This window comes from Enoplosus armatus, chromosome 14, assembly GCF_043641665.1.
Source record: "Enoplosus armatus isolate fEnoArm2 chromosome 14, fEnoArm2.hap1, whole genome shotgun sequence".
In the NCBI taxonomy this organism is placed as follows: Eukaryota; Metazoa; Chordata; class Actinopteri; order Centrarchiformes; family Enoplosidae; genus Enoplosus; species Enoplosus armatus.
In genome coordinates, this window is record NC_092193.1 from 9,128,813 (window position 1) to 9,147,320 (window position 18,508).

The window sequence follows — 18,508 nt, forward strand, 5'->3', positions numbered from 1 at the left end:
CTTAGCATAAAGACTGGTAGCAGGGAAACACGGCTAGCCTGGCTCTCTCTGGCAGCCTCATGGTCTGAAAAGCATAAAGAAATTACAACTGGCCTAGTTACACAAGGCTGAGAAAAATTCAACCACACATCTTTACAATATTTGTGGTACTGGAGGCTTGGTGATGGTTCTACTGTAGCTGGAGAGCTAACTGCTAACATGCTAGCCAGAAGGGAACATGCTAGCGCTAGTCAGTCACCACAGCTCCCTGAGCTTCTGTCAGTTAACTTTAGCTCAATCACTAATGGTACAATGAGTTTAAGTGTTCAAGAGAAGTATCTGTACCATCGACTCCTGCCTCTTAACTGTCTGCAAACCATTCCACTGTGAAAAAGGCAGCTGTTGAATAGTTACACCATGTAAGCTAACTCCCCATACAACCACCTTGTTTCTACATTTCTGTTTGTGTACGGATTAAACAAAGATACAACTTGTTAATTAGTCAGCTTTAGAGGTGTTGGTAGAGGTATTTTTGAACTTTGGACAGAGTCAGGCTAGCTGTTTGTTCCTGCCTCCAGTCTTTATGCTAAGCTAACTAATCGCCTCCTGACTCAAGCTCCGTACTTAACACAGAGACATGAGAGTGGTAATCTTCTTATCTAACTCTTGGAAAGAAAGCAAATACATAAGCGTATTTCCCAAAACATCAAACTATTAACAGCCATGAAAATTAAACATTTTACAGAATGAAAAAAAAGTCCATATTTGGAGCATTTTGTTTCATCTTGCTGCCAAGTGGTCATCCATAAAGCCGGATTTACCTATTTTATTATGCAACCCATCCTGGAGATTATGCAATCAGGGAGACAAGGATTTTATTTTTGTTACCCTCTTTACTTAACTGATACTTAAGCTACTGAGCAACATCCTACTGACATTAAATCACTCACATCACATTTCAAATAGTTTTAGTTCATTACATGTCCCTATGTCCTTGACATTTAATGGGATGCGGAGGGCAGTCGAATGGGAAAGGTGGGTGGGCAGACAGGTGGTGATACTGTAACATAAAAAGTAAAAAGGAAGAAAGAAAAACAGACAAAATATGGGATTCAAATCCTGTGTGGCATAAAGATTGGCTCCAGAGAATGGAAAGGCAGAAACACCTCCCCAGTGGTACTCAGTGTAAAACCACAATGGGCCTGAGACAAGCTTGTATTGGCTGTTATGTGAGAGCGGGTCACACACTGGACGAGAGACAGGAATGTCTGTAGGGGCTGCGCAGTTATGATTGCAAATCCAGTTCATTACATCATTGCTATAAATGACCTTCCCTTTCTTTGTGTCTCATTCATTGTAGGGGCCACTCGCGAGTCAGTACACTGTGTTCGTCTGAATCACAGCTGATTTGACATTATTTCCAGGCTACTGCTCTCTGCTGTTTTGACGTGAGTCATCGTGAGGCTTTTCTGGAGAAATGTGGGCACATATTGTTTCTGTGGAGGCTTTGTTGCCATTTAACAAATATTGTTTTTCTTGTGTCCACATACAGTTTGACCTTGTAACGCCTGACATTTAAAGGGCATCTTTCTGCTGCAAATCACCTCCAGAAATTGCTGAGATTCAACAGCAGCCACGTAGTTATTGGAGCCTGTGTTTCCCCTCCATTTCAAATCATTATCATTACACAGAAAAGGCTACAAGCGAGCAGAATAGAAGGCCGTGGCCTGATTTACAGTTAGCATAGCTTGCAGCTTGGGGATGGTGTTTTCCAGGCACACAGTACATATTATATTGCAGAACATGACAAAACAAGTCTGACAACAATCTCCTCAGGGAGCACCCGTCCTCAAACACTTATATCACGATTAGAGGGAAGTGAAAATATTGACTGCATGTGTTTTGCCGTTTTGCAATTTATTTCATGTTTACTGGAGTGTTACTTTGGTTCTTCTCATGCACTGCGGTTCACTGTGCAATGAAGAGGATGCTTTGCCGATCCCCTACAACAGTTTAAAGTTACTACTAATTGCACAACTTCTGCTATCTTTCTAATATCTAATACCGTCTTGTGCCGCGAGCTTTCGACTTTACTTGTAGATCGATGAATGTAGAAGTATACAACACAAATCAATAATGTGAGATATCTGATACGTCAATAAAATAGACTTTAAAACCACATTTGAGCTGATTCAATGTTAGCTGACAAATCACAGTGCATTTTAAATAGCAGTCAATCACTCAAGTACAAGTTTGAGGTAGTTGTAGTTCCAGTTATAGTTACTAGTTACTTTGCAGATTAAGACATCTAACACATAAAACATATAATTAGTTCATGAAGTATGATACAATGTTCTTGAATAAATGGCCCAACAGTTTATATAAAGTAGTTAAGATCAGATCCACCTCGACCATCTACAGGATTAGATTATTTCATTCTGTATGTGTAAGTAGCATTTCACTGATGTCGAGCTGATTTTAGCTATTTTATTTAAAATACATATGACAAGTATTTTATATACTATTGGGTAATTTAATCTTTAATGCTGCACCATATCTCATAAGATCATAATATGTTTTGTATGTAAACACCTTATCTCTGTAGCTGTCAGATAAACAGAGATGGAAGAATATTTTCTTAAGTAAAAGTATCAATACCGCAGTGTAAAAATAAAAAACAAAAAAAGTCCTGCATTCAAAATGTTACTTCAGTAAAAGTACAAAAGTATACTTGAAATATACTTGAAACACTCGCACATAAGTATATACTACTGTGTAGCTCATAATTTATTTGTTGATAATATTTTGTATCAATAATCTGTAAGAGTAACTAATAACTATTTTATCAAATAAATGTAGTGGAGAAAAAAGTAAAGTATTTCCCTCTGAAATAGTAGAAATACAAAGTAATATAAAACGGAAATACTCAAGTAGAGTAACTCAAAAGTACATTACTTGAGTAAATCTACTTAATTACTTTCCACCACTGCAGATAAATGTTGTAGAGTAGAATAAAGTAGCATTAAATGGAAATACTACAGTACAGTACATGTAAGTACCTCAAAATTGAATTTAAGTGTAGATCTACTTAATCACCACTGTATATCTCTAAATATATGGAAACAAATGACTGTGCAGCGTGTGTGAGGAGATCCAGCAGCGCCACCCAGTGGACTCGCTCGGAACAGCACTTCACCTGTATCAGAAACATTGAATAGCGCATGAAAACTATCAACACGAGGACAGTTGGACATCTGAAGCCTAGTTTGCTGTTGTAAGAGACTTTTTATCGCTCTTGACTTTTTTAAAAACATATATTGAACTACATAAATCAGCTGTGGGTGTGAAACCAACGACTCTGCTGCCTGTACTTCTCTTCTTCTCGTAAACCTCGACAGAATCAGGAAGTCCGGGGATTTTTGAGGCAGAAAGCTTGAATGGACGGTGGATACGCCACCTTTTAACGACAGATAATGACGAGTCACACCTGTTAACGCGTACAGTTAGTTTATTGACGTAGTATATGTCAGTGTTACTATCTTACTAACTTATCGTAGTCGTCGTACGTTACCCGGAACACCTGGATTTTTGGCTTTGCGTGTGAGAGGGATGGATGTTCCTCATCTCACTGAAGATGAAATGGCAGAGATTAAAAAAGACGTGAGTACGATCATTCAGCCATAAATCTAAAGCTAGTAAATAATCATTGTGATAAGGTATGGTGGAAAATACAGACAATTTCTCGCTGTGCTGACTCTTCACTTGTACCTTGTTTGGTGTTAAAGGCCTGTGAAAGGAGGAAATACCCCACCACACCTTCTCTGTGCCCACATCAACACCCAGTCCTATGTAGGATTTGACAATAACACAGTGTTGAACACACAGACTTGAGTTTGAGTGCACTTTTCTGTAAATACAAGCAGGGTTTGCTCAGTCCACCTTATCAAAACCAGAAGCTGAAAGAGGGATAGACTGCTATGTGCTGTGTAGAACAGAACCAGACCAGGTTATAGAGTGATTTCAGACCACCTGCTGTAGACTTTTGTGAATATTACCTGCTGTAGTCCTTCCCAGACCCCTATGCAAATATTTACCCCTCCTGTTCAGGGCCTTGACAGCTCACTTTGTTCCCCTTTTGCCTCTGCCACACATGGCTTCTGTGGATTTCCAGGTGCTGACCAGACTGCGGCACTACCTCTGCGAAAAGATCAGGGCCGAGCGCCACCTCGACTACCTGCGCGCCTGCAGGATCCTGACACGGGACGACGCGGAGGAAATCAGCTGCAGGACCACGCAGACCAAGAGGACGGCCATGTTGTTGGACATGCTGGCCGAGAACCCCCGGGGCCTGGATGCCTTGGTTGACTCCATCAGGGAGTTGCGCGCACAAAACTTCATCATCACCAGAATAACTGATGAGGTGCAAAAGGCCAAAAACGAGAAGATCGAGTCTCTCAGAGGTTAATAGGCCATGGCATAATGAAATCTGTGTTTCAAATGTGTTATATGTTCTTGATGCTCTAATTCAACTTTCCTTTACACTTTCGTCTGTCACTCCACAGCAGGGGCTTCAAGTTCCCCATCTGACAGCTGCCTCAGCACTCCAAGCACAACCAGCGACCTCCCCGCGATGTTTTCAAGCAACTCCACCCTGCTCTTCCACCCAGACGGAGAACGAAGCCCTTCCACCTCAGACATAGCAGGCTCCCTCAATCTGCCCTCCTTACAGAGCCCCTCTGGGGCTGGCGCCAGCATCGCCATAGCTTCCTCCACAACCTCCTCCAGCCTCCCGAGGCCCGGAGACCCGGGAGCTCCTCCGCTGCCGGAGGAGGTGATGGTCGAATCCCCCTCCAACATAGATGCAGGAGTGCCGGGGTGCACCAGCAGCGGAGGGGACCCGAACTTCCAGCCGCTGCGGTCGCGCTCGCTCACTCCAACATCACATAGGAGCATCTTTTAGTTTCACATCTCAATAAGACAGTTTTCATGCAGTTAAAGGGACAAACCAGCAGTCAACTCAATATACACAAACACTCTCTCATTGTTGTTTCACATTCTTTTTGGTGTTGCTCTTGCCTTTGATTAGGCACTTGGTACATGGGATATGGAGTGCTGTAGGAATGAGTCCTAAAACCCAGAAGTTAGTTAGCATTTTTCAACTTTCAATTCCCTCGTCTCGACGTTGGTAGAGTTTCTTTATGGGTTTTTTGTTAGATGCCTGAAATATAAAATAGGGTCTGTGGTTAACACAAGCTTAAAAGATTTTCACATTTTGTTCTACAAAGTAGGTCAGTAGATACCCCACTTGTGAATTTTGGTGGTGAAGGTGTGAAAAAAGACAGTTACTAACAAGTGACTAAGTGAGACTACCGAGGTTGTCGTGGACATTAAACATCTTCATGCCGAACACGGAAACTAATCCGCCTTTACAGCCTTGTTGTGTTTATACTCTATATCTATCGATCTATCTATCTATCTATCTATCTAGTTATATATATCTATATTATCTTGGAAGTTGGAATCTTAGTGGTGGTGACGTTGAAGTAATGCGACTGTGGTGTAGTTTATAGCTTAACAAGCTTTTTAATTCTAGCGATTCCATTTACGCTTCAAAAATCATAAAAGTGGTTTTCATTAGCAAATATTATCTTGCTGAACAAAACGTCCAAGTATCATAAACTTTTGTTTGCCACAGAGCTTATTTTCTGCAATAATCCAAAATCCAATGGAAAAATCTCACTGGCTAACTTCCAGGTTGGCCTACAAAAATACATCATCCCTGCAGCATGCTATACTACCACTTTACTTTAATCAGTTGAAGTTTTTTATACTGGTGCCAATTGCTTTGAAATGAGGCCAAAATAATACCTTAGTTTCATGAATCTACATATTTTTATTAAACAAAAGAAGCCACACTTCTCAAATGTTAAATGTTTAAATATAAGCAGGTGTACAAGAACTTAAATAAAATACTGTTTAAAGAGGCAAAATTATGATTTAAATCAGAAACTGTCTGATCAATAAATGAATTTAGAAGAATTAGGATTTGAGCAAACATTTTGATGCCAGCTTTCTGTACACATTTCTGTCTTTACCCAAAGAAGTATTGAGATTTGATGCCCATGTCACAAGCTAAGAAAGTCTGACTCATCCTTTTCTACTCCTTTTGTCAAAGCTGTAATTTCCTGATAAACTGTAACAGTGTGAAAACACGGCAGCTGCAGTTTAAGTGCGGTGAGGAAGTTTTTATACACTGGAATACACTTGAGAATAAACTGTGTGTGTGTGTGTTTGTGTGTAAGTCTGATCTCATGCCTCTGACCAGAGCGACATAGCTCCGAAAGACGACTTCCAGTTTGTCCTGCAGTATTGCATCAACAAAGAAGTTGCTTTACATTTTCTGCACTACACAAGTCTTTAATCCCAAAACATTGTGGAATACAAACCATGCTTATTACTTCAGTCACTGTCATGTACAATAACTGTTGCATACTAAAGGTTTTCTGTATGAATTCAACTCATGTTTCCTTTCTCCTTTGGTGCTTTAGATATAAAATGGTGTAGTTTATTTTCTTTTCAGGACATGTTATTAAGGTACCATGAAGAAATCCTACAACCTTTGAGATAGCTTGATACCTCTCGATTGCTCTTATAAGACAACACACTGTTCATTCATCAAGTCAAACTCAGGCGACGTTTTTGACAGATTGCAGACGCCTACAAACAGTATCAGTTTCTGTGCGTGCAGAGATTCTGTAACTGGGAGCTCTCATTTTTGTTTTGGAAAAACTGGAAAAGCTTAAAATGACGCAGAGGAGTGACAGTCACTGTGGTGAAGGCTGGTGGTGACTGCACTGCCTGATCTTCACAGACAGCAGAGAAGCCCCGAGTGTTGGACCAGTCGCTCTGAGGCTCGCTGGTGCACAGCAGGTAATTCATTTATTATTGTTATTATTATTGTAATATATATGTTGACTTTTTGCTCATAATTTGGAGCTTATATATATATATATATAGATATATATATATTCCAGAAAGAGATTGAAAAATACATAATTACACTAAAAGAATCTATATTCAGGTAATATATCTGCAATGCAAGTGCCTTTAACTGTTTTTTCTTCAAACATTTTAAATTAAATGGTATGATATGTTAAGTAATTTGCAACATAGTTGAAGTCTGCATTTGCTGCAGCGGGCGGGTCTGCCACAATAAGCCCTTGGTGAGCTAAAAATGGAAAAATTATGCTGCAAAACACTTTTTTCTGTGTTTGTAGATCTTATTTTAGCACAATTAGTATGCACTCCAGCATTACATTAGAGTAAGAGTTGAGAGAGTGACAGCAGGGAGCACATGCAGGAGAACCAGTTTGATAAACATCAGAATGATTGGAATGGTTGAACCCTTACTGTAGTTTATCTTCAGCACGTTTCTGATGTGTGTTTTACCTCTAACAAAAGAAACAGGAAGAAAAATGTTGCCAAAACGGGCTCATCAAAAGTAGTGAAACTCTGCTCTGCACTTCAGTTTAATGGAGGACTCTGAGCCGCTGTTGGCCGTGAGGTCGGAGGAGAGGAGGCCCAACGGCCACTGCAGATGGAGCCCTCACACTCTGGAGTCGAAGGTGGTGGAGGACTTCAGACGGAGGCTCAAGTACTTCTTCATGAACCCCTGTGAGAAATACAGAGCCAGGGGTCGCAAGCCGTGGAAACTGACGTTACAGATATTAAAAATTGCCATCACCACAGTCCAGGTATTGTACAGAATTATTTGGTTAGTGTTGTCTGGATGTCTTTTTGTCTCAAATGAATGTTTTCTCCCTTCTCTGCTTCAGTTAGTCTCTTTCGGCCTGAGCAACGAAATGATGGTCACCTTCAAAGACGAGAACCTGATGACGTTCAGACATCTGTTTCTCAAAGGATACAAGGATCACCGGCCGGGAAGCTATGCGCTCTACACGAAAGCAGATGTGTATGATCACATCTACTACATAATCAACAGGGTACTGGAAGTTTTGAGTGACAACGATGATATCACTCAGGGAGTTCATGGCAAACATTTGTCATTTTTTTGTACAAAAACAAAATGTGTTTCATTCTTCTTTCCATGTTTTTCAGTACATCAGTCTCCCAAACCTGACAGTAGGTAACCTTGCATATGAGATGGTTGATGGACAGTACACTCCTCTGTCTGTCTGTCAGGAGTTTTACAGAAACAGCAGCATCAATCCTGGAAATGAGACCTTTGACATTGATCCACATATTGATAAAGGTACAAAAGCACAGAATTTCTGTTTTTGTGCAGGATGTATTTATGGAAGCTGATTCATGGCATGAATGGAAAATAAACGCAATGTGGATTTCCTTGTGACTCCATGAAAAGAGGAAGCTTGTACGGAGGAATGAATGCTGAATAATTCCTCTGCTGAACTAGTGACTGACTAACTGATCTAACTGCTTTTGGACTGTATTTCCCCCTCACAGATTGTGTTTATATATATCCTGTGCAGTCGTTCAGCAACAGCAGTTTGGCGTCACACGTGAACTTCTCTTTGGATTTCAAAAGGTGACTAAACTGAAAATACTGGTTTCATGCCAGGCGATAAGAGTACTGTCTCCTAATGTAAGTCTGTGTGTCCAGGCTGCTATCAGTGAACATCTACCTTACCCTGAAAACCATCAATCTGCAGACTGTGCGGCACCACGAGCTACCAGACTGTTATGACTTCCATATAATGGTTGGTGACAAAGTCTGAATAATTCCGCGCCCTCATCTGAGCTGTTAGGATATTTTAAAAGATGAAAACATGCTCATAAATAACTTGCCACTCACTAAATCTTTGTTTTCTTTTTATACAGATCACGTTTGACAACTGTGCACACAGTGGAAAGATAAAGGTTGATGTTGAAAATGATGTAAGAATTTATGAATGCAGAGACTGGAATGTGGAAGGAACTTGTAAGTTTTACCCAAACCATTGATATATTGTGAAATACACTGGTTGTTAGTTTAAAGGCCAGCAGGGGGCACAGTTACATTATTCTGTAACCCTTGACACCTGTATCATCCAACTCATCATCTGACAATTACAAGAGGGCAACACTGTATGTCTCAGCTTTGTAGAAGCAGCAGCAGCAACCAAAAAAACAAACAAAAAACAAGCACTTAATGCAACAACTGACCTGAAATCTGCGGCTCTGTTTTCCAGCTGATAAGAACGATTATCTCCTCTTGTCGTTTGATTCTGTGGTCATCCTCGCCTGCTTCACCTCTCTCATCCTCTGCACGCGATCCGTCATCAATGGAATCCAACTCCAGTTTGTAAGTTATGTGAGGAACGAGTGAACTGATTATTACCATCACCTCTGATGAAAATACAGGGTTTTGGTCACATTTAGCTACCATTACAGTTTGGCCAATAGGTCATTCATTCAGTAATAAATGACTGATTTGATATGAGCACACAATATGTAACCCAGTATCAGATGCAGGACACTGAGGTCCTCTGTGTGTGTTCTGCGAATGTGTGGGGGGAGTTTACATTATACAGTTAAAAACATACACATTGGGTGGGTATAAATTCCAGTATTTTTAAATAATGTATTTAAATGTGACTACTTTTAAGCCAACAATAAATTAATTAATTAATAATAAGTAAAGGATTTAGTTTTTCAGTGTCGAAAAAGCTTTTAAAGAGCATTCAAACATTTATATTCAGAAAAAATTATAGCTAATGTAACTGAATAGCTAAAGAAACATCAATTTTTGTTGTTTTTTTTTGTCTGATCAAATGTTTTTTGAGGGGGGGCACATAACCTCAGTATTATTGATGAGTCAGGGCCATTATAAGTAAAAAACTATTTGTTACCATTTAATGTGGAAATTGAGCAATCCAACTCCCATGTACAGGAATGGATCCTGGTTTGTTGTGTATCTGTTTAATTGATGTGTTTTACAACATCTTGAGTTTCTCTCATGCAGGAATTCAACATATTCTTCCATGCCTACTATAATAAAATTGTGACTTGGTCAGACCGCATGGAGTTTGTGAATGGCTGGTACATCCTGATCATAGTGAGCGACACACTGACCATCGCTGGGTCAGTGCTCAAAATTGGAATACAAACAAAGGTTTGTTTTCTTGGCTACATTTTTAATTAGATTATTCACTGTAGACATGTTGGGCTGGGGGTGAAGGGAAAGCTGGAAAGCTATGATTATAGCTAAAATGAACTTGAACTTTGATATATAGTTTATCTCTTTGTACTTTCTCTCCTCTTGCAGTACCTGACAAACTATGATGTCTGCAGTATCTTGCTGGGAACAGCGACAATGCTGGTGTGGGTCGGCGTGATTCGTTACCTTGGTTTCTTCAAGAAATACAATGTGAGAGCTTCTGTGACACTGCTTTTTGTTTTTGCATAATGTATCAGCCAACCTGTTATGCACATCCAGAAGAACTGAAAACCCTTTATTCCTTTCTAGATATTAATCTTAACCCTGAGGGCGGCATTCCCAAACGTGATCCGATTCTGCTGCTGTGCGGCCATGATCTACTTCGGGTACTGTTTCTGTGGTTGGATCGTCCTTGGGCCTTACCATGACAAAGTATGAACATCATAATCATAATCTATCACAAGTGTCACTGTGGCTCAATCAATCCCAATGGAGACGCTCTGTTCTGGTGACAGTGAAATATTAAAACATTTGTTTTCCAGTTCCGAACGCTGGACAAGGTGACAGAGTGCCTCTTCTCTCTCATCAACGGGGACGACATGTACGCCACCTTCCTGAAGATGAGAGACAAGAGCTACATGGTGTGGCTTTTCAGCAGAGTTTACCTCTACTCCTTCATCTCCCTCTTCATCTACATGGTGCTCAGCCTGTTCATCGCTGTCATTACTGACACCTATGAGACCATCAAGGTCAGTCTGAGTCCCCTGCATCCACATACAGAGAAACATTCTTTGATCCTGCAGCGGAGAGCACAGTAGATGTTTTTCAGGTCATATTAATGATTATTATTTGTATTTATCCTTGCACTTAATACTATACAATGGTTCTTTTCCAGCATCACCAGCAAGACAAGGTGCCAGTGTCCCAGCTTCAGGCCTTCATAGCAGAGTGCAGGGACCAGCCCGAGTCTGGAAGATACCAGACTGACGAGGAGCCAGCTTCCTGCTGCCTCTCTCCATGCTGCTGCTTTGGATGAAGCGAGAAGATGTGGCTTTTACTTCTGCCAAGTATGGACAAAGAGTTGGCATGAGACTGAATAAGGCCACCAAAAGTGCTGATTGTCTGCGTGGAGCATTTGATTATGTCATGAGAATGCCAGAATATTGCTTTAACTTGTTTTTTTACTTGACTTGCTGAACACTACTGAAGTAAAATGAAAAACGTCTCTCTCCTCAGAGGACCAGTTAGTAAAATAGCCTGATGTTAATAATTTCAATATGAATATGCACCAACAACTTTCTCAGAGATCACCTAATGAGAAATTTCCTCATAACTCTATAGGCCATGCATGTCTTTTTACAAGCACTTGAGTATACAACTTAAAAAGTGGAAGTAGTTTTACTGATTTAACTTATGCTCAATGCTACTCAATTATAGTGAAGTTCATTGTAGTTGGTTGCTTTTCACGCTTTGTAGTTTCTTGGTGTACTGTGCATATTTTCTGTATGTAACTGAACTATATGGATTGTCTTGGTGGTTTCACTTTGTGTATTTTTGTACTATTTCCGTGTATTTTTTTCACTTTCTGATTACATTCTATATTCATTTCTAATATACTATATTTGTCTTTAGGTCAACATAATATTTTCACTGACAACTATGAAAAAATAAAATAAAATGTATTCTTTAGTGTCTCTACAAAGTATATGTGGGGCATTTTTTTATTTTTTACCATAGCCTGCTCCAGTAACAACCAATAAAAGTCGTTTATGATGCTAATAAAGTGGAAAGACTATATAAGTGAGATAAGCTCCATGCAGCTCCATAGGTGACACTTACCTCTTGCAGCCACAGGGGTACCATTGCAATGCTTCATGACACCTGACAGCATTTCTCATTTGCATAATCGTCCACTGCATATGTTTATATCCAATGCACGGCTCAGATACTGGTTGCCTAGCAACGCTGCCTCCAATAACAATGATGTTTGGTTTGAAGCCAGCGGAGGACAAGACTTAAAAAACACACACACACAGCCAGCTGCTGCAGCAGCAATAGCAGCAGTGTGAGCCTACCTACCTACCTACTGTCGGGACATCTCTGCTTCACTGCGTTCACATTAAAAGTAGGTGAGGCTGTTTGTGCTTGTTTTTGCTGCCGTCAAGGTGACGACTGAGCTCGGCACCAAGGTTGTTGGTGTTTTCGATGAAGGAGCATTTAGTTAATTTTGCCAACATCACCGAACTTGGCAACTGTCGGATTGAGTTGACCCATTTCACACCGCACCCGTGAGTACGTTTAACTTAGCATACAGCTATTAACCAGGTTAGCAAACAGTAACGATAGCAGTTATAGTGAATGGTGCGTTTGTAAATTCCGATTTAACGTCTTAGCTAATATCAAATTCATCGTACAAATCAGGAATATTTGGCTAAGTTACCAAGCCGAAGTGTACTAGCCAACTACTTAACGCTAAAGTTTGTAGATTGTTTCACTATAACCTTGTAATAAAAACACGTCTTTGACCAACAATGGTTTAGCAAACTAGCTAACGTTAACGTTAGCGAACCTTGCAGCCGTTACCATGTAACGTTACGTTAACGTACTATACGTCAAGCTAACAGTAACTGTCAATATATGAAGGCATCTTTAACTAATATTATGTAACGTTAAGGTAGCTGTTAACCCCACTAAATTAAGCCGAAGCACTCTTGACTTCATATCCCTCTCAGTCAGTGTAACTTTTGAGAAAAGTTGGGTGTGTTTTCTGGTTTGTTAGATAAGAACATTTTGTGAGAGTTTGCTGGGTTGCACGTTGGCAGAGACTGAAAAGCAGGCACTTTTGCTGACTGGTAGTTCTGTCCTCACCAACATGGTGCTCTCAGGCTTTGGGTTTTCCTTTTTGTTAAATCACCACAAGGTGGTTGACAGCCACTGAACACAAGTTAGAACATTTCACTACACAGTTAAAGTTGTGGGAGTGGCAGGGGTAGTTAGATATCTGGTTCAGCTTGTTTCTTCAGAGCATGTCTAGATCATAATATTGTCCTGGAGGCACAAAAGTAAAAAAAATAAATAAAATACACTCTCAGATTTAGCCCCTTTTTGTAATGGGTTTCTCATTTTTTTCTGTGTAAATCTTTTGGCTTGAGGCTGAGATCATCTTACTGCCCTGCGATTTAGTTGCCAGCGGCCAATAGGAGGGTCTTTTTTAAACCCCAATCTAACCCCCACTGGCAGACATCGGACAGTTAATCCTGTGTGGGTGAAGCAGCAGCCCAGATTATCTATTGCAGTTCTATCTCATTGCTTGATGCTCCATTGCAGGGCTCAGTTCCAGCAGCAGCCTCTGATCCACCGCCTGGCTGCTAATCCACCTCCCGGGTTGGTAACTCATGACCTCACATCCTCGTGTCCTGATGATTCGGTGATATGGGAGAGTGGTGGACCACTGTGCCAATAGGGACGTCTATGGGTAAATGTCTCTGCTAATGGGGTGTATTTGGTAGAATATTTCAATAATAGAAAGGCTCATCAGCTTTGCTTTTTTGGGATCTGCTAGAGGTGACCCACATTTTTGTTCTCATTTTAGAGCAGCAACCTAATTTAAGCCTCTCAGTGTGAGAAAGCACAGTAGATGTAATGTACCTACAATTTGCCATAATTTCCCCCTTTCTGTTCTGTTTTTAGGAAACTATGAGATCTCCAGCATATCGCATGTGACAATGTCCCCCTCGAGACAGAACAACCTTGTGTCAATGTACTCCTCTTTGCCCCTGTCCAAAGCCTCCTACAGTGTAATAAGTGCCTTTTGCACCGAGGATAATGTTCCTCAGTGCATTTCATACATCAATCAGGTACGGACATGGCCTGGTTCAGTTGTTGTTTGTATAAAGATAAAATACATTGATCTAGTTACAGTCTTCACATCAAATTTGATGGTGCTCATTTTTGCAATATATTCTTTGTACTTGACCTTCTTTTAATTTCTGTAGAGAGCATTCACCACAACAGTGACACATGTCCTCTTTTCTTTCACAGGAGCTTGCCTCATTGGGCCTCTCTTCCACATGTATCGAGGCCAGCTCACTGGGGGGAGCCAGCCTGAACACAGTGCCAGCTCTGAATGCCATGTATGAGCTGCTCCAGATTCACAGACGTAATATGTGCACTTTAGAGGAGCTTGAGAAAGAGCAGCTGAAGAAATCCAGCTCCTTGGAGCACGTGCAGATGAACAATTCCAGACTCAAGGCACGTATGACAGTTATTCTGAGTATCCAGAGACTAATCTGGTTGTCTGTAAGGTGCAGTAATAGATTGCTGACCACTAGAGGGCAGAAAAGAAACATACTATTCTGTATACAGTAAATGTTCTCCCTTTCCATTCTTCCAAAAAGGAAATTAATGACTACTATACTACAGAAACCAAACAAGGACAAAGTGCTGTGCTCAGAAGTCTCACTACTGTCTATCATTTTGAGTAGCACAATGATGGTCACATTCCCTTATCTCAGCAGTTGTCTGTGCTTGCAAGGCTAAACATACCGCTTCTATCTAAATCTACCAGTGAAAAAGTCAAGAGATATTTGTCACAATAATAAGTGTAGAGGAAGGAGTTGTGCAAGGGGCGCTTTAGTTTGCTTAACAGTTTCAATGTTTTCACAAAAAATTGAAAATGGCAAATATCTGGCCCACATGTGGATATTGTTGGTGTGTTTACTGTCTATCTTATGAAATCCTCAGATAGCACATACCAGTTTTAGGGTGGGATTTTGCTCAGGAATCCACTCTTGTAGCTTTAACCCTGAACTAATTACTCTAATATGCTCATAATAAGAATTACGTGTATTTCCTTCCAGGATCAGTTGGAACTATCCATAAGGGAGAAATCGGGTCTACATGAGACAGAGAGGCAGCTACAACTCAAAATTAAGACTTTGCAGAGCTGCTTGAAGACAGAAAAAGATGAGGTATAGTTTTACTTTATCTTCTAATGACTCATGTTTTTGATTTTACAAAATGTGCAACTACATACAGAATGCATGAACCTGCCAAACTCATGAGTCGATCATGCTGGACAGGTTCAGAAGCTGCAGAGTATCATTGCCAGCCGTGCCTCCCAATACAGCCATGACGCCAAGAGAAAAGAGAGAGAAGCTGCAAAGCTCAAGGAACGCCTCAGCCAGCTGCTGGTCGACAGAAAGGATAAGAAACTAGGTAAATATGCTAGTCTTTTGCAAAAATGTATTTTTGAACAAGTTTCAGAACAAGTTAATGAAATTTTGGCCTCCTATTTTTCCCAAATAGCTATTGATGTACTGAATTGCTTGGGGCGGTCAGATGGGAAAAGGAGCCACTGGAAGACTGCGAAAGCGACAGCCAGGTATCATGAAAGCCAATCTTGTCGCCTGTTGACCATATTTGTAGACTGTGCAATCATCAATTAGATAACTAATTTGTAAATTGCTCTCTGCAGCCATGAGGGTGAAATGTACAAGTCCTTGCTTAGTGACTACGAGGCGAGTCAGAGGTCCTTGATGCTGGAGAACGCTGAGCTTAAGAAAGTCCTCCAGCAGATGAAGAAGGAGATGATACACATCCTGAGTCCATGCCAGCCCTCTGCCAGAGGAGCCACTGCCGATGATAGTCAGGAGCAGGTATTTGTGTCTTTTTTTTCTTTTTTTTTTCTTTTCTCTCATGTGCCATCACAAAAAACTAATTTTAGTGTGTAGTCCTTCTTTAAGCTCTGACAAAGGACTAATGAGTGACATCCAGGGTGCTGGTTTTCTGATGGATAGGCAACCAACAACCCATATAAATAATTTGATAAATCACTACATTTAAACCTTACCTGTGAGCATGTTGAAAAGTCACCCTGCTTGTTTCTGCTCTTATTGCTCAGGTGGATTCGGATGGAGAGGAGAAGGCAGGTGACTCTAGCAGGGAAACTCTGGACCAATCCTGCGAGCACGCCAGGGAGCAGCTCACCAACAGCATCCGCCAGCAGTGGAGGAAACTAAGGAACCACATGGAGAAGTTAGACAGCCAAGGTACATGCAGCACAGTCACATACCCAGAAATACTGCAGAAGTAACTGAAGTTCTTGTGGTGCCAGGTTTATAGATTAAATGTTTTTATCTATAAAATGTATTCTTTTGACAGACAACTTAATGTGAGGTTATTTAAAAAGTTGGATTCTAAAAATGGTGTAGCTGTTTCCTCGAGCGTTCACAGACACACAGTATGCCCGGAAGGAAACTGAGATTCAACTGCTGATGTATTTGTCTGCCAGCCTCGCTAGTGCAGAATCAGCTGGAGTCTAATAAAGAGGTGATACCAAGGGAGACCCACGAGGACGAGATGGAGAGGATGAGGCGAGAAGTGCAGCAGTGCAAAGAGTTCATTCATGCACAGCAACAGCTCCTCCAGGTCAGTTTCTGCAGGTTAAACATTTGCTTTCCAGAGTTTTATACCAATATACAGTGTATATATTAGAGGCTTCACATTATGATTGCAAATTAATGGATGACAATGCAGTTCAGATAAAGGAGCCCTGGTCTGTTGTACATTACTTAATGTCATTTGGAAATTCTAAAGGATAATCTGGTCTAAAATGATAAATGTGTGTCTGTTTCTCTCTATGCAGCAACAACTCAACACATCATTTGACGATGAGACAGCAGCTCTTCTTAATGACTGCTACACACTGGAAGAGAAAGAGCGCCTCAAAGAGGAATGGAGGCTCTTTGAGGAACAGAAGAGGAACTTTGAGAGGGAGAGAAAGAACTTCACAGAAGCTGCTATTCGCCTGGGGCGAGAGGTACTCAAGTCTTCTGATGTAGTACCTCGATTTTATTCAACATATATACTGTGGGTGTTGTAATTGCATAGCTTTTAATCTTTTTGTATTCCACAGAAAAAGGCCTTTCAGGAGGATCGTGCTTCTTGGCTCAAGAATCAGTTTTTGAACATGACTCCCTTTACAGACCGTAGGAGATGTTCCTCGTCTGACGGTCAAAGTGCTTTATCAATCAGTAAGTCTGTGTAATTTAAAAAATAGATACATGTGCAGTTAAGAGACTCAACCTCTAAATGGTTAAACAGATAGTGAGCATGATTTGTGGCACAAATTACAGACGACATGATTTAGCGAATACAGAATTTATCAGAAAAGTATAACAAATGGGAGCAGCAGAGTATGCCACAATCACTATGATTTAGGTGTGACTACGTGCTTAAATGCATTTCATCGGTTGTTAGTGAATAAAGAACACTAGTTATGATATACTGAAAAACCTTCACAATACAGAATAATAACGGTAGTTTTCTATTGATACTGCATGTAAATACCAATGACATTGCAAAAAAGCCTTTTCATTGACTTTTATTTGAACATCCCCTGCACTTCAGGAAGTGAGCCAGAGATGAGGATGTCTTCCACGAACGCTCAGATCGCCAAATCCTCAACCTACGCTACGTTCTCCACTCCTAAACCTACACAAAGTGCTACTGTGCCATCCACAACCGAACTTTACCGCACACTCCGCCTGATCCCAGACAGCAGGTATTATTCAGTCACTTATTACACTATTCTGTATTTTGTGTTTCTTTTTCATGTTTGCAGTGCTGGGATTTAATTTGTGCAGTGTTGTTTTACTATGAATGCTGCGAGTCAGTGTATAATATTACATTTTAACGTGAAATTCATTTTCAAAGTTTTTTTTGTTTTCTTTTCATTCCAGTTCCTCCAGACATTCAAATCGAGGATGCTGGCAAGAGTCCAGCACCATTGACGATGGAGATGCTCGGTTCAAGTCAAAAAACAGAGTTCGATGTGGGGACTTGAGTATCTTCTCTTTGGGTGAAGATGAAAACAGCCTCACTTAAAGAACTTCCCGTGCCTTTTTTATGTTTATGTGATTTCGCAGTGGACTTAAGCATCAATTCATGGCTGAATTCCATCACCACCGATGAACACTAAAGGTTTTTTTTTTTGCAGCAGCATTGTTGTTATGTTGCTTTTCTAAGGACATGCACAGATCGTTCACCAAAGCCGATCAAACAAGAAAGCACTTTAATGATTCTGCCATTGTTCATTTCTTTTCTCTACAATCAACACTGACAAATCATATTTTAAGCTATATTCAAGGAAGGGTATCTCCCAAGTAGTGATTTGAACATATTTGAGTTAGAAATGTCTTCTTTTTCTTTTTCTTTTTTTTTACATGTCAATTATATTTAACACTTAAGTTTTAGTTTGAACTTTAATGTTTACACATTCTAGATGTATAATTTTAATTAAAGTATATATTGACATTAGATTGATAATGATTTGCTCTGCTGGTGTATCAG

General features: G+C 40.4%; 3 protein-coding genes across 4 annotated transcripts; all 3 read left to right on the forward strand.

The window, feature by feature from the left end:
• The first annotated feature begins 3,296 nt into the window (after positions 1–3,296).
• On the forward strand, positions 3,297–6,496 carry bcl10 (BCL10 immune signaling adaptor). Of its 2 annotated transcripts, none has more exons than XM_070918268.1 (3): positions 3,297–3,639; positions 4,151–4,439; positions 4,542–6,496. In XM_070918268.1, exons 1-3 carry the CDS (start codon positions 3,589–3,591, stop codon positions 4,937–4,939), a joined length of 738 nt encoding a protein of 245 aa, XP_070774369.1. In that variant the 5' UTR covers positions 3,297–3,588; the 3' UTR covers positions 4,940–6,496. The 2 variants fall into 2 exon arrangements, with proteins under 2 accessions (XP_070774369.1, XP_070774370.1); XM_070918269.1 differs by having other exon boundaries at positions 4,545–6,496.
• Positions 6,497–6,801: 305 nt separating this feature from the next.
• Positions 6,802–11,887, forward strand: mcoln3a (mucolipin TRP cation channel 3a). The gene is made up of 13 exons (XM_070918341.1): positions 6,802–6,909; positions 7,508–7,733; positions 7,815–7,982; positions 8,098–8,251; positions 8,464–8,545; positions 8,621–8,717; positions 8,839–8,938; positions 9,189–9,301; positions 9,962–10,111; positions 10,265–10,366; positions 10,466–10,588; positions 10,699–10,905; positions 11,052–11,887. Exons 2-13 carry the CDS (start codon positions 7,512–7,514, stop codon positions 11,190–11,192), a joined length of 1,659 nt encoding a protein of 552 aa, XP_070774442.1. The 5' UTR covers positions 6,802–6,909; positions 7,508–7,511; the 3' UTR covers positions 11,193–11,887.
• Positions 11,888–12,361: 474 nt separating this feature from the next.
• Positions 12,362–18,373, forward strand: ssx2ipa (synovial sarcoma, X breakpoint 2 interacting protein a). Its single transcript, XM_070919265.1, has 14 exons — positions 12,362–12,444; positions 13,484–13,631; positions 13,847–14,013; positions 14,198–14,407; positions 15,016–15,126; positions 15,238–15,373; positions 15,464–15,539; positions 15,633–15,813; positions 16,059–16,206; positions 16,449–16,585; positions 16,803–16,976; positions 17,073–17,190; positions 17,567–17,720; positions 17,899–18,373. The coding sequence occupies exons 2-14, from the start codon at positions 13,589–13,591 to the stop codon at positions 18,041–18,043; spliced, it is 1,800 nt and encodes a 599-aa protein (XP_070775366.1). The 5' UTR covers positions 12,362–12,444; positions 13,484–13,588; the 3' UTR covers positions 18,044–18,373.
• Positions 18,374–18,508: the final 135 nt, after the last annotated feature.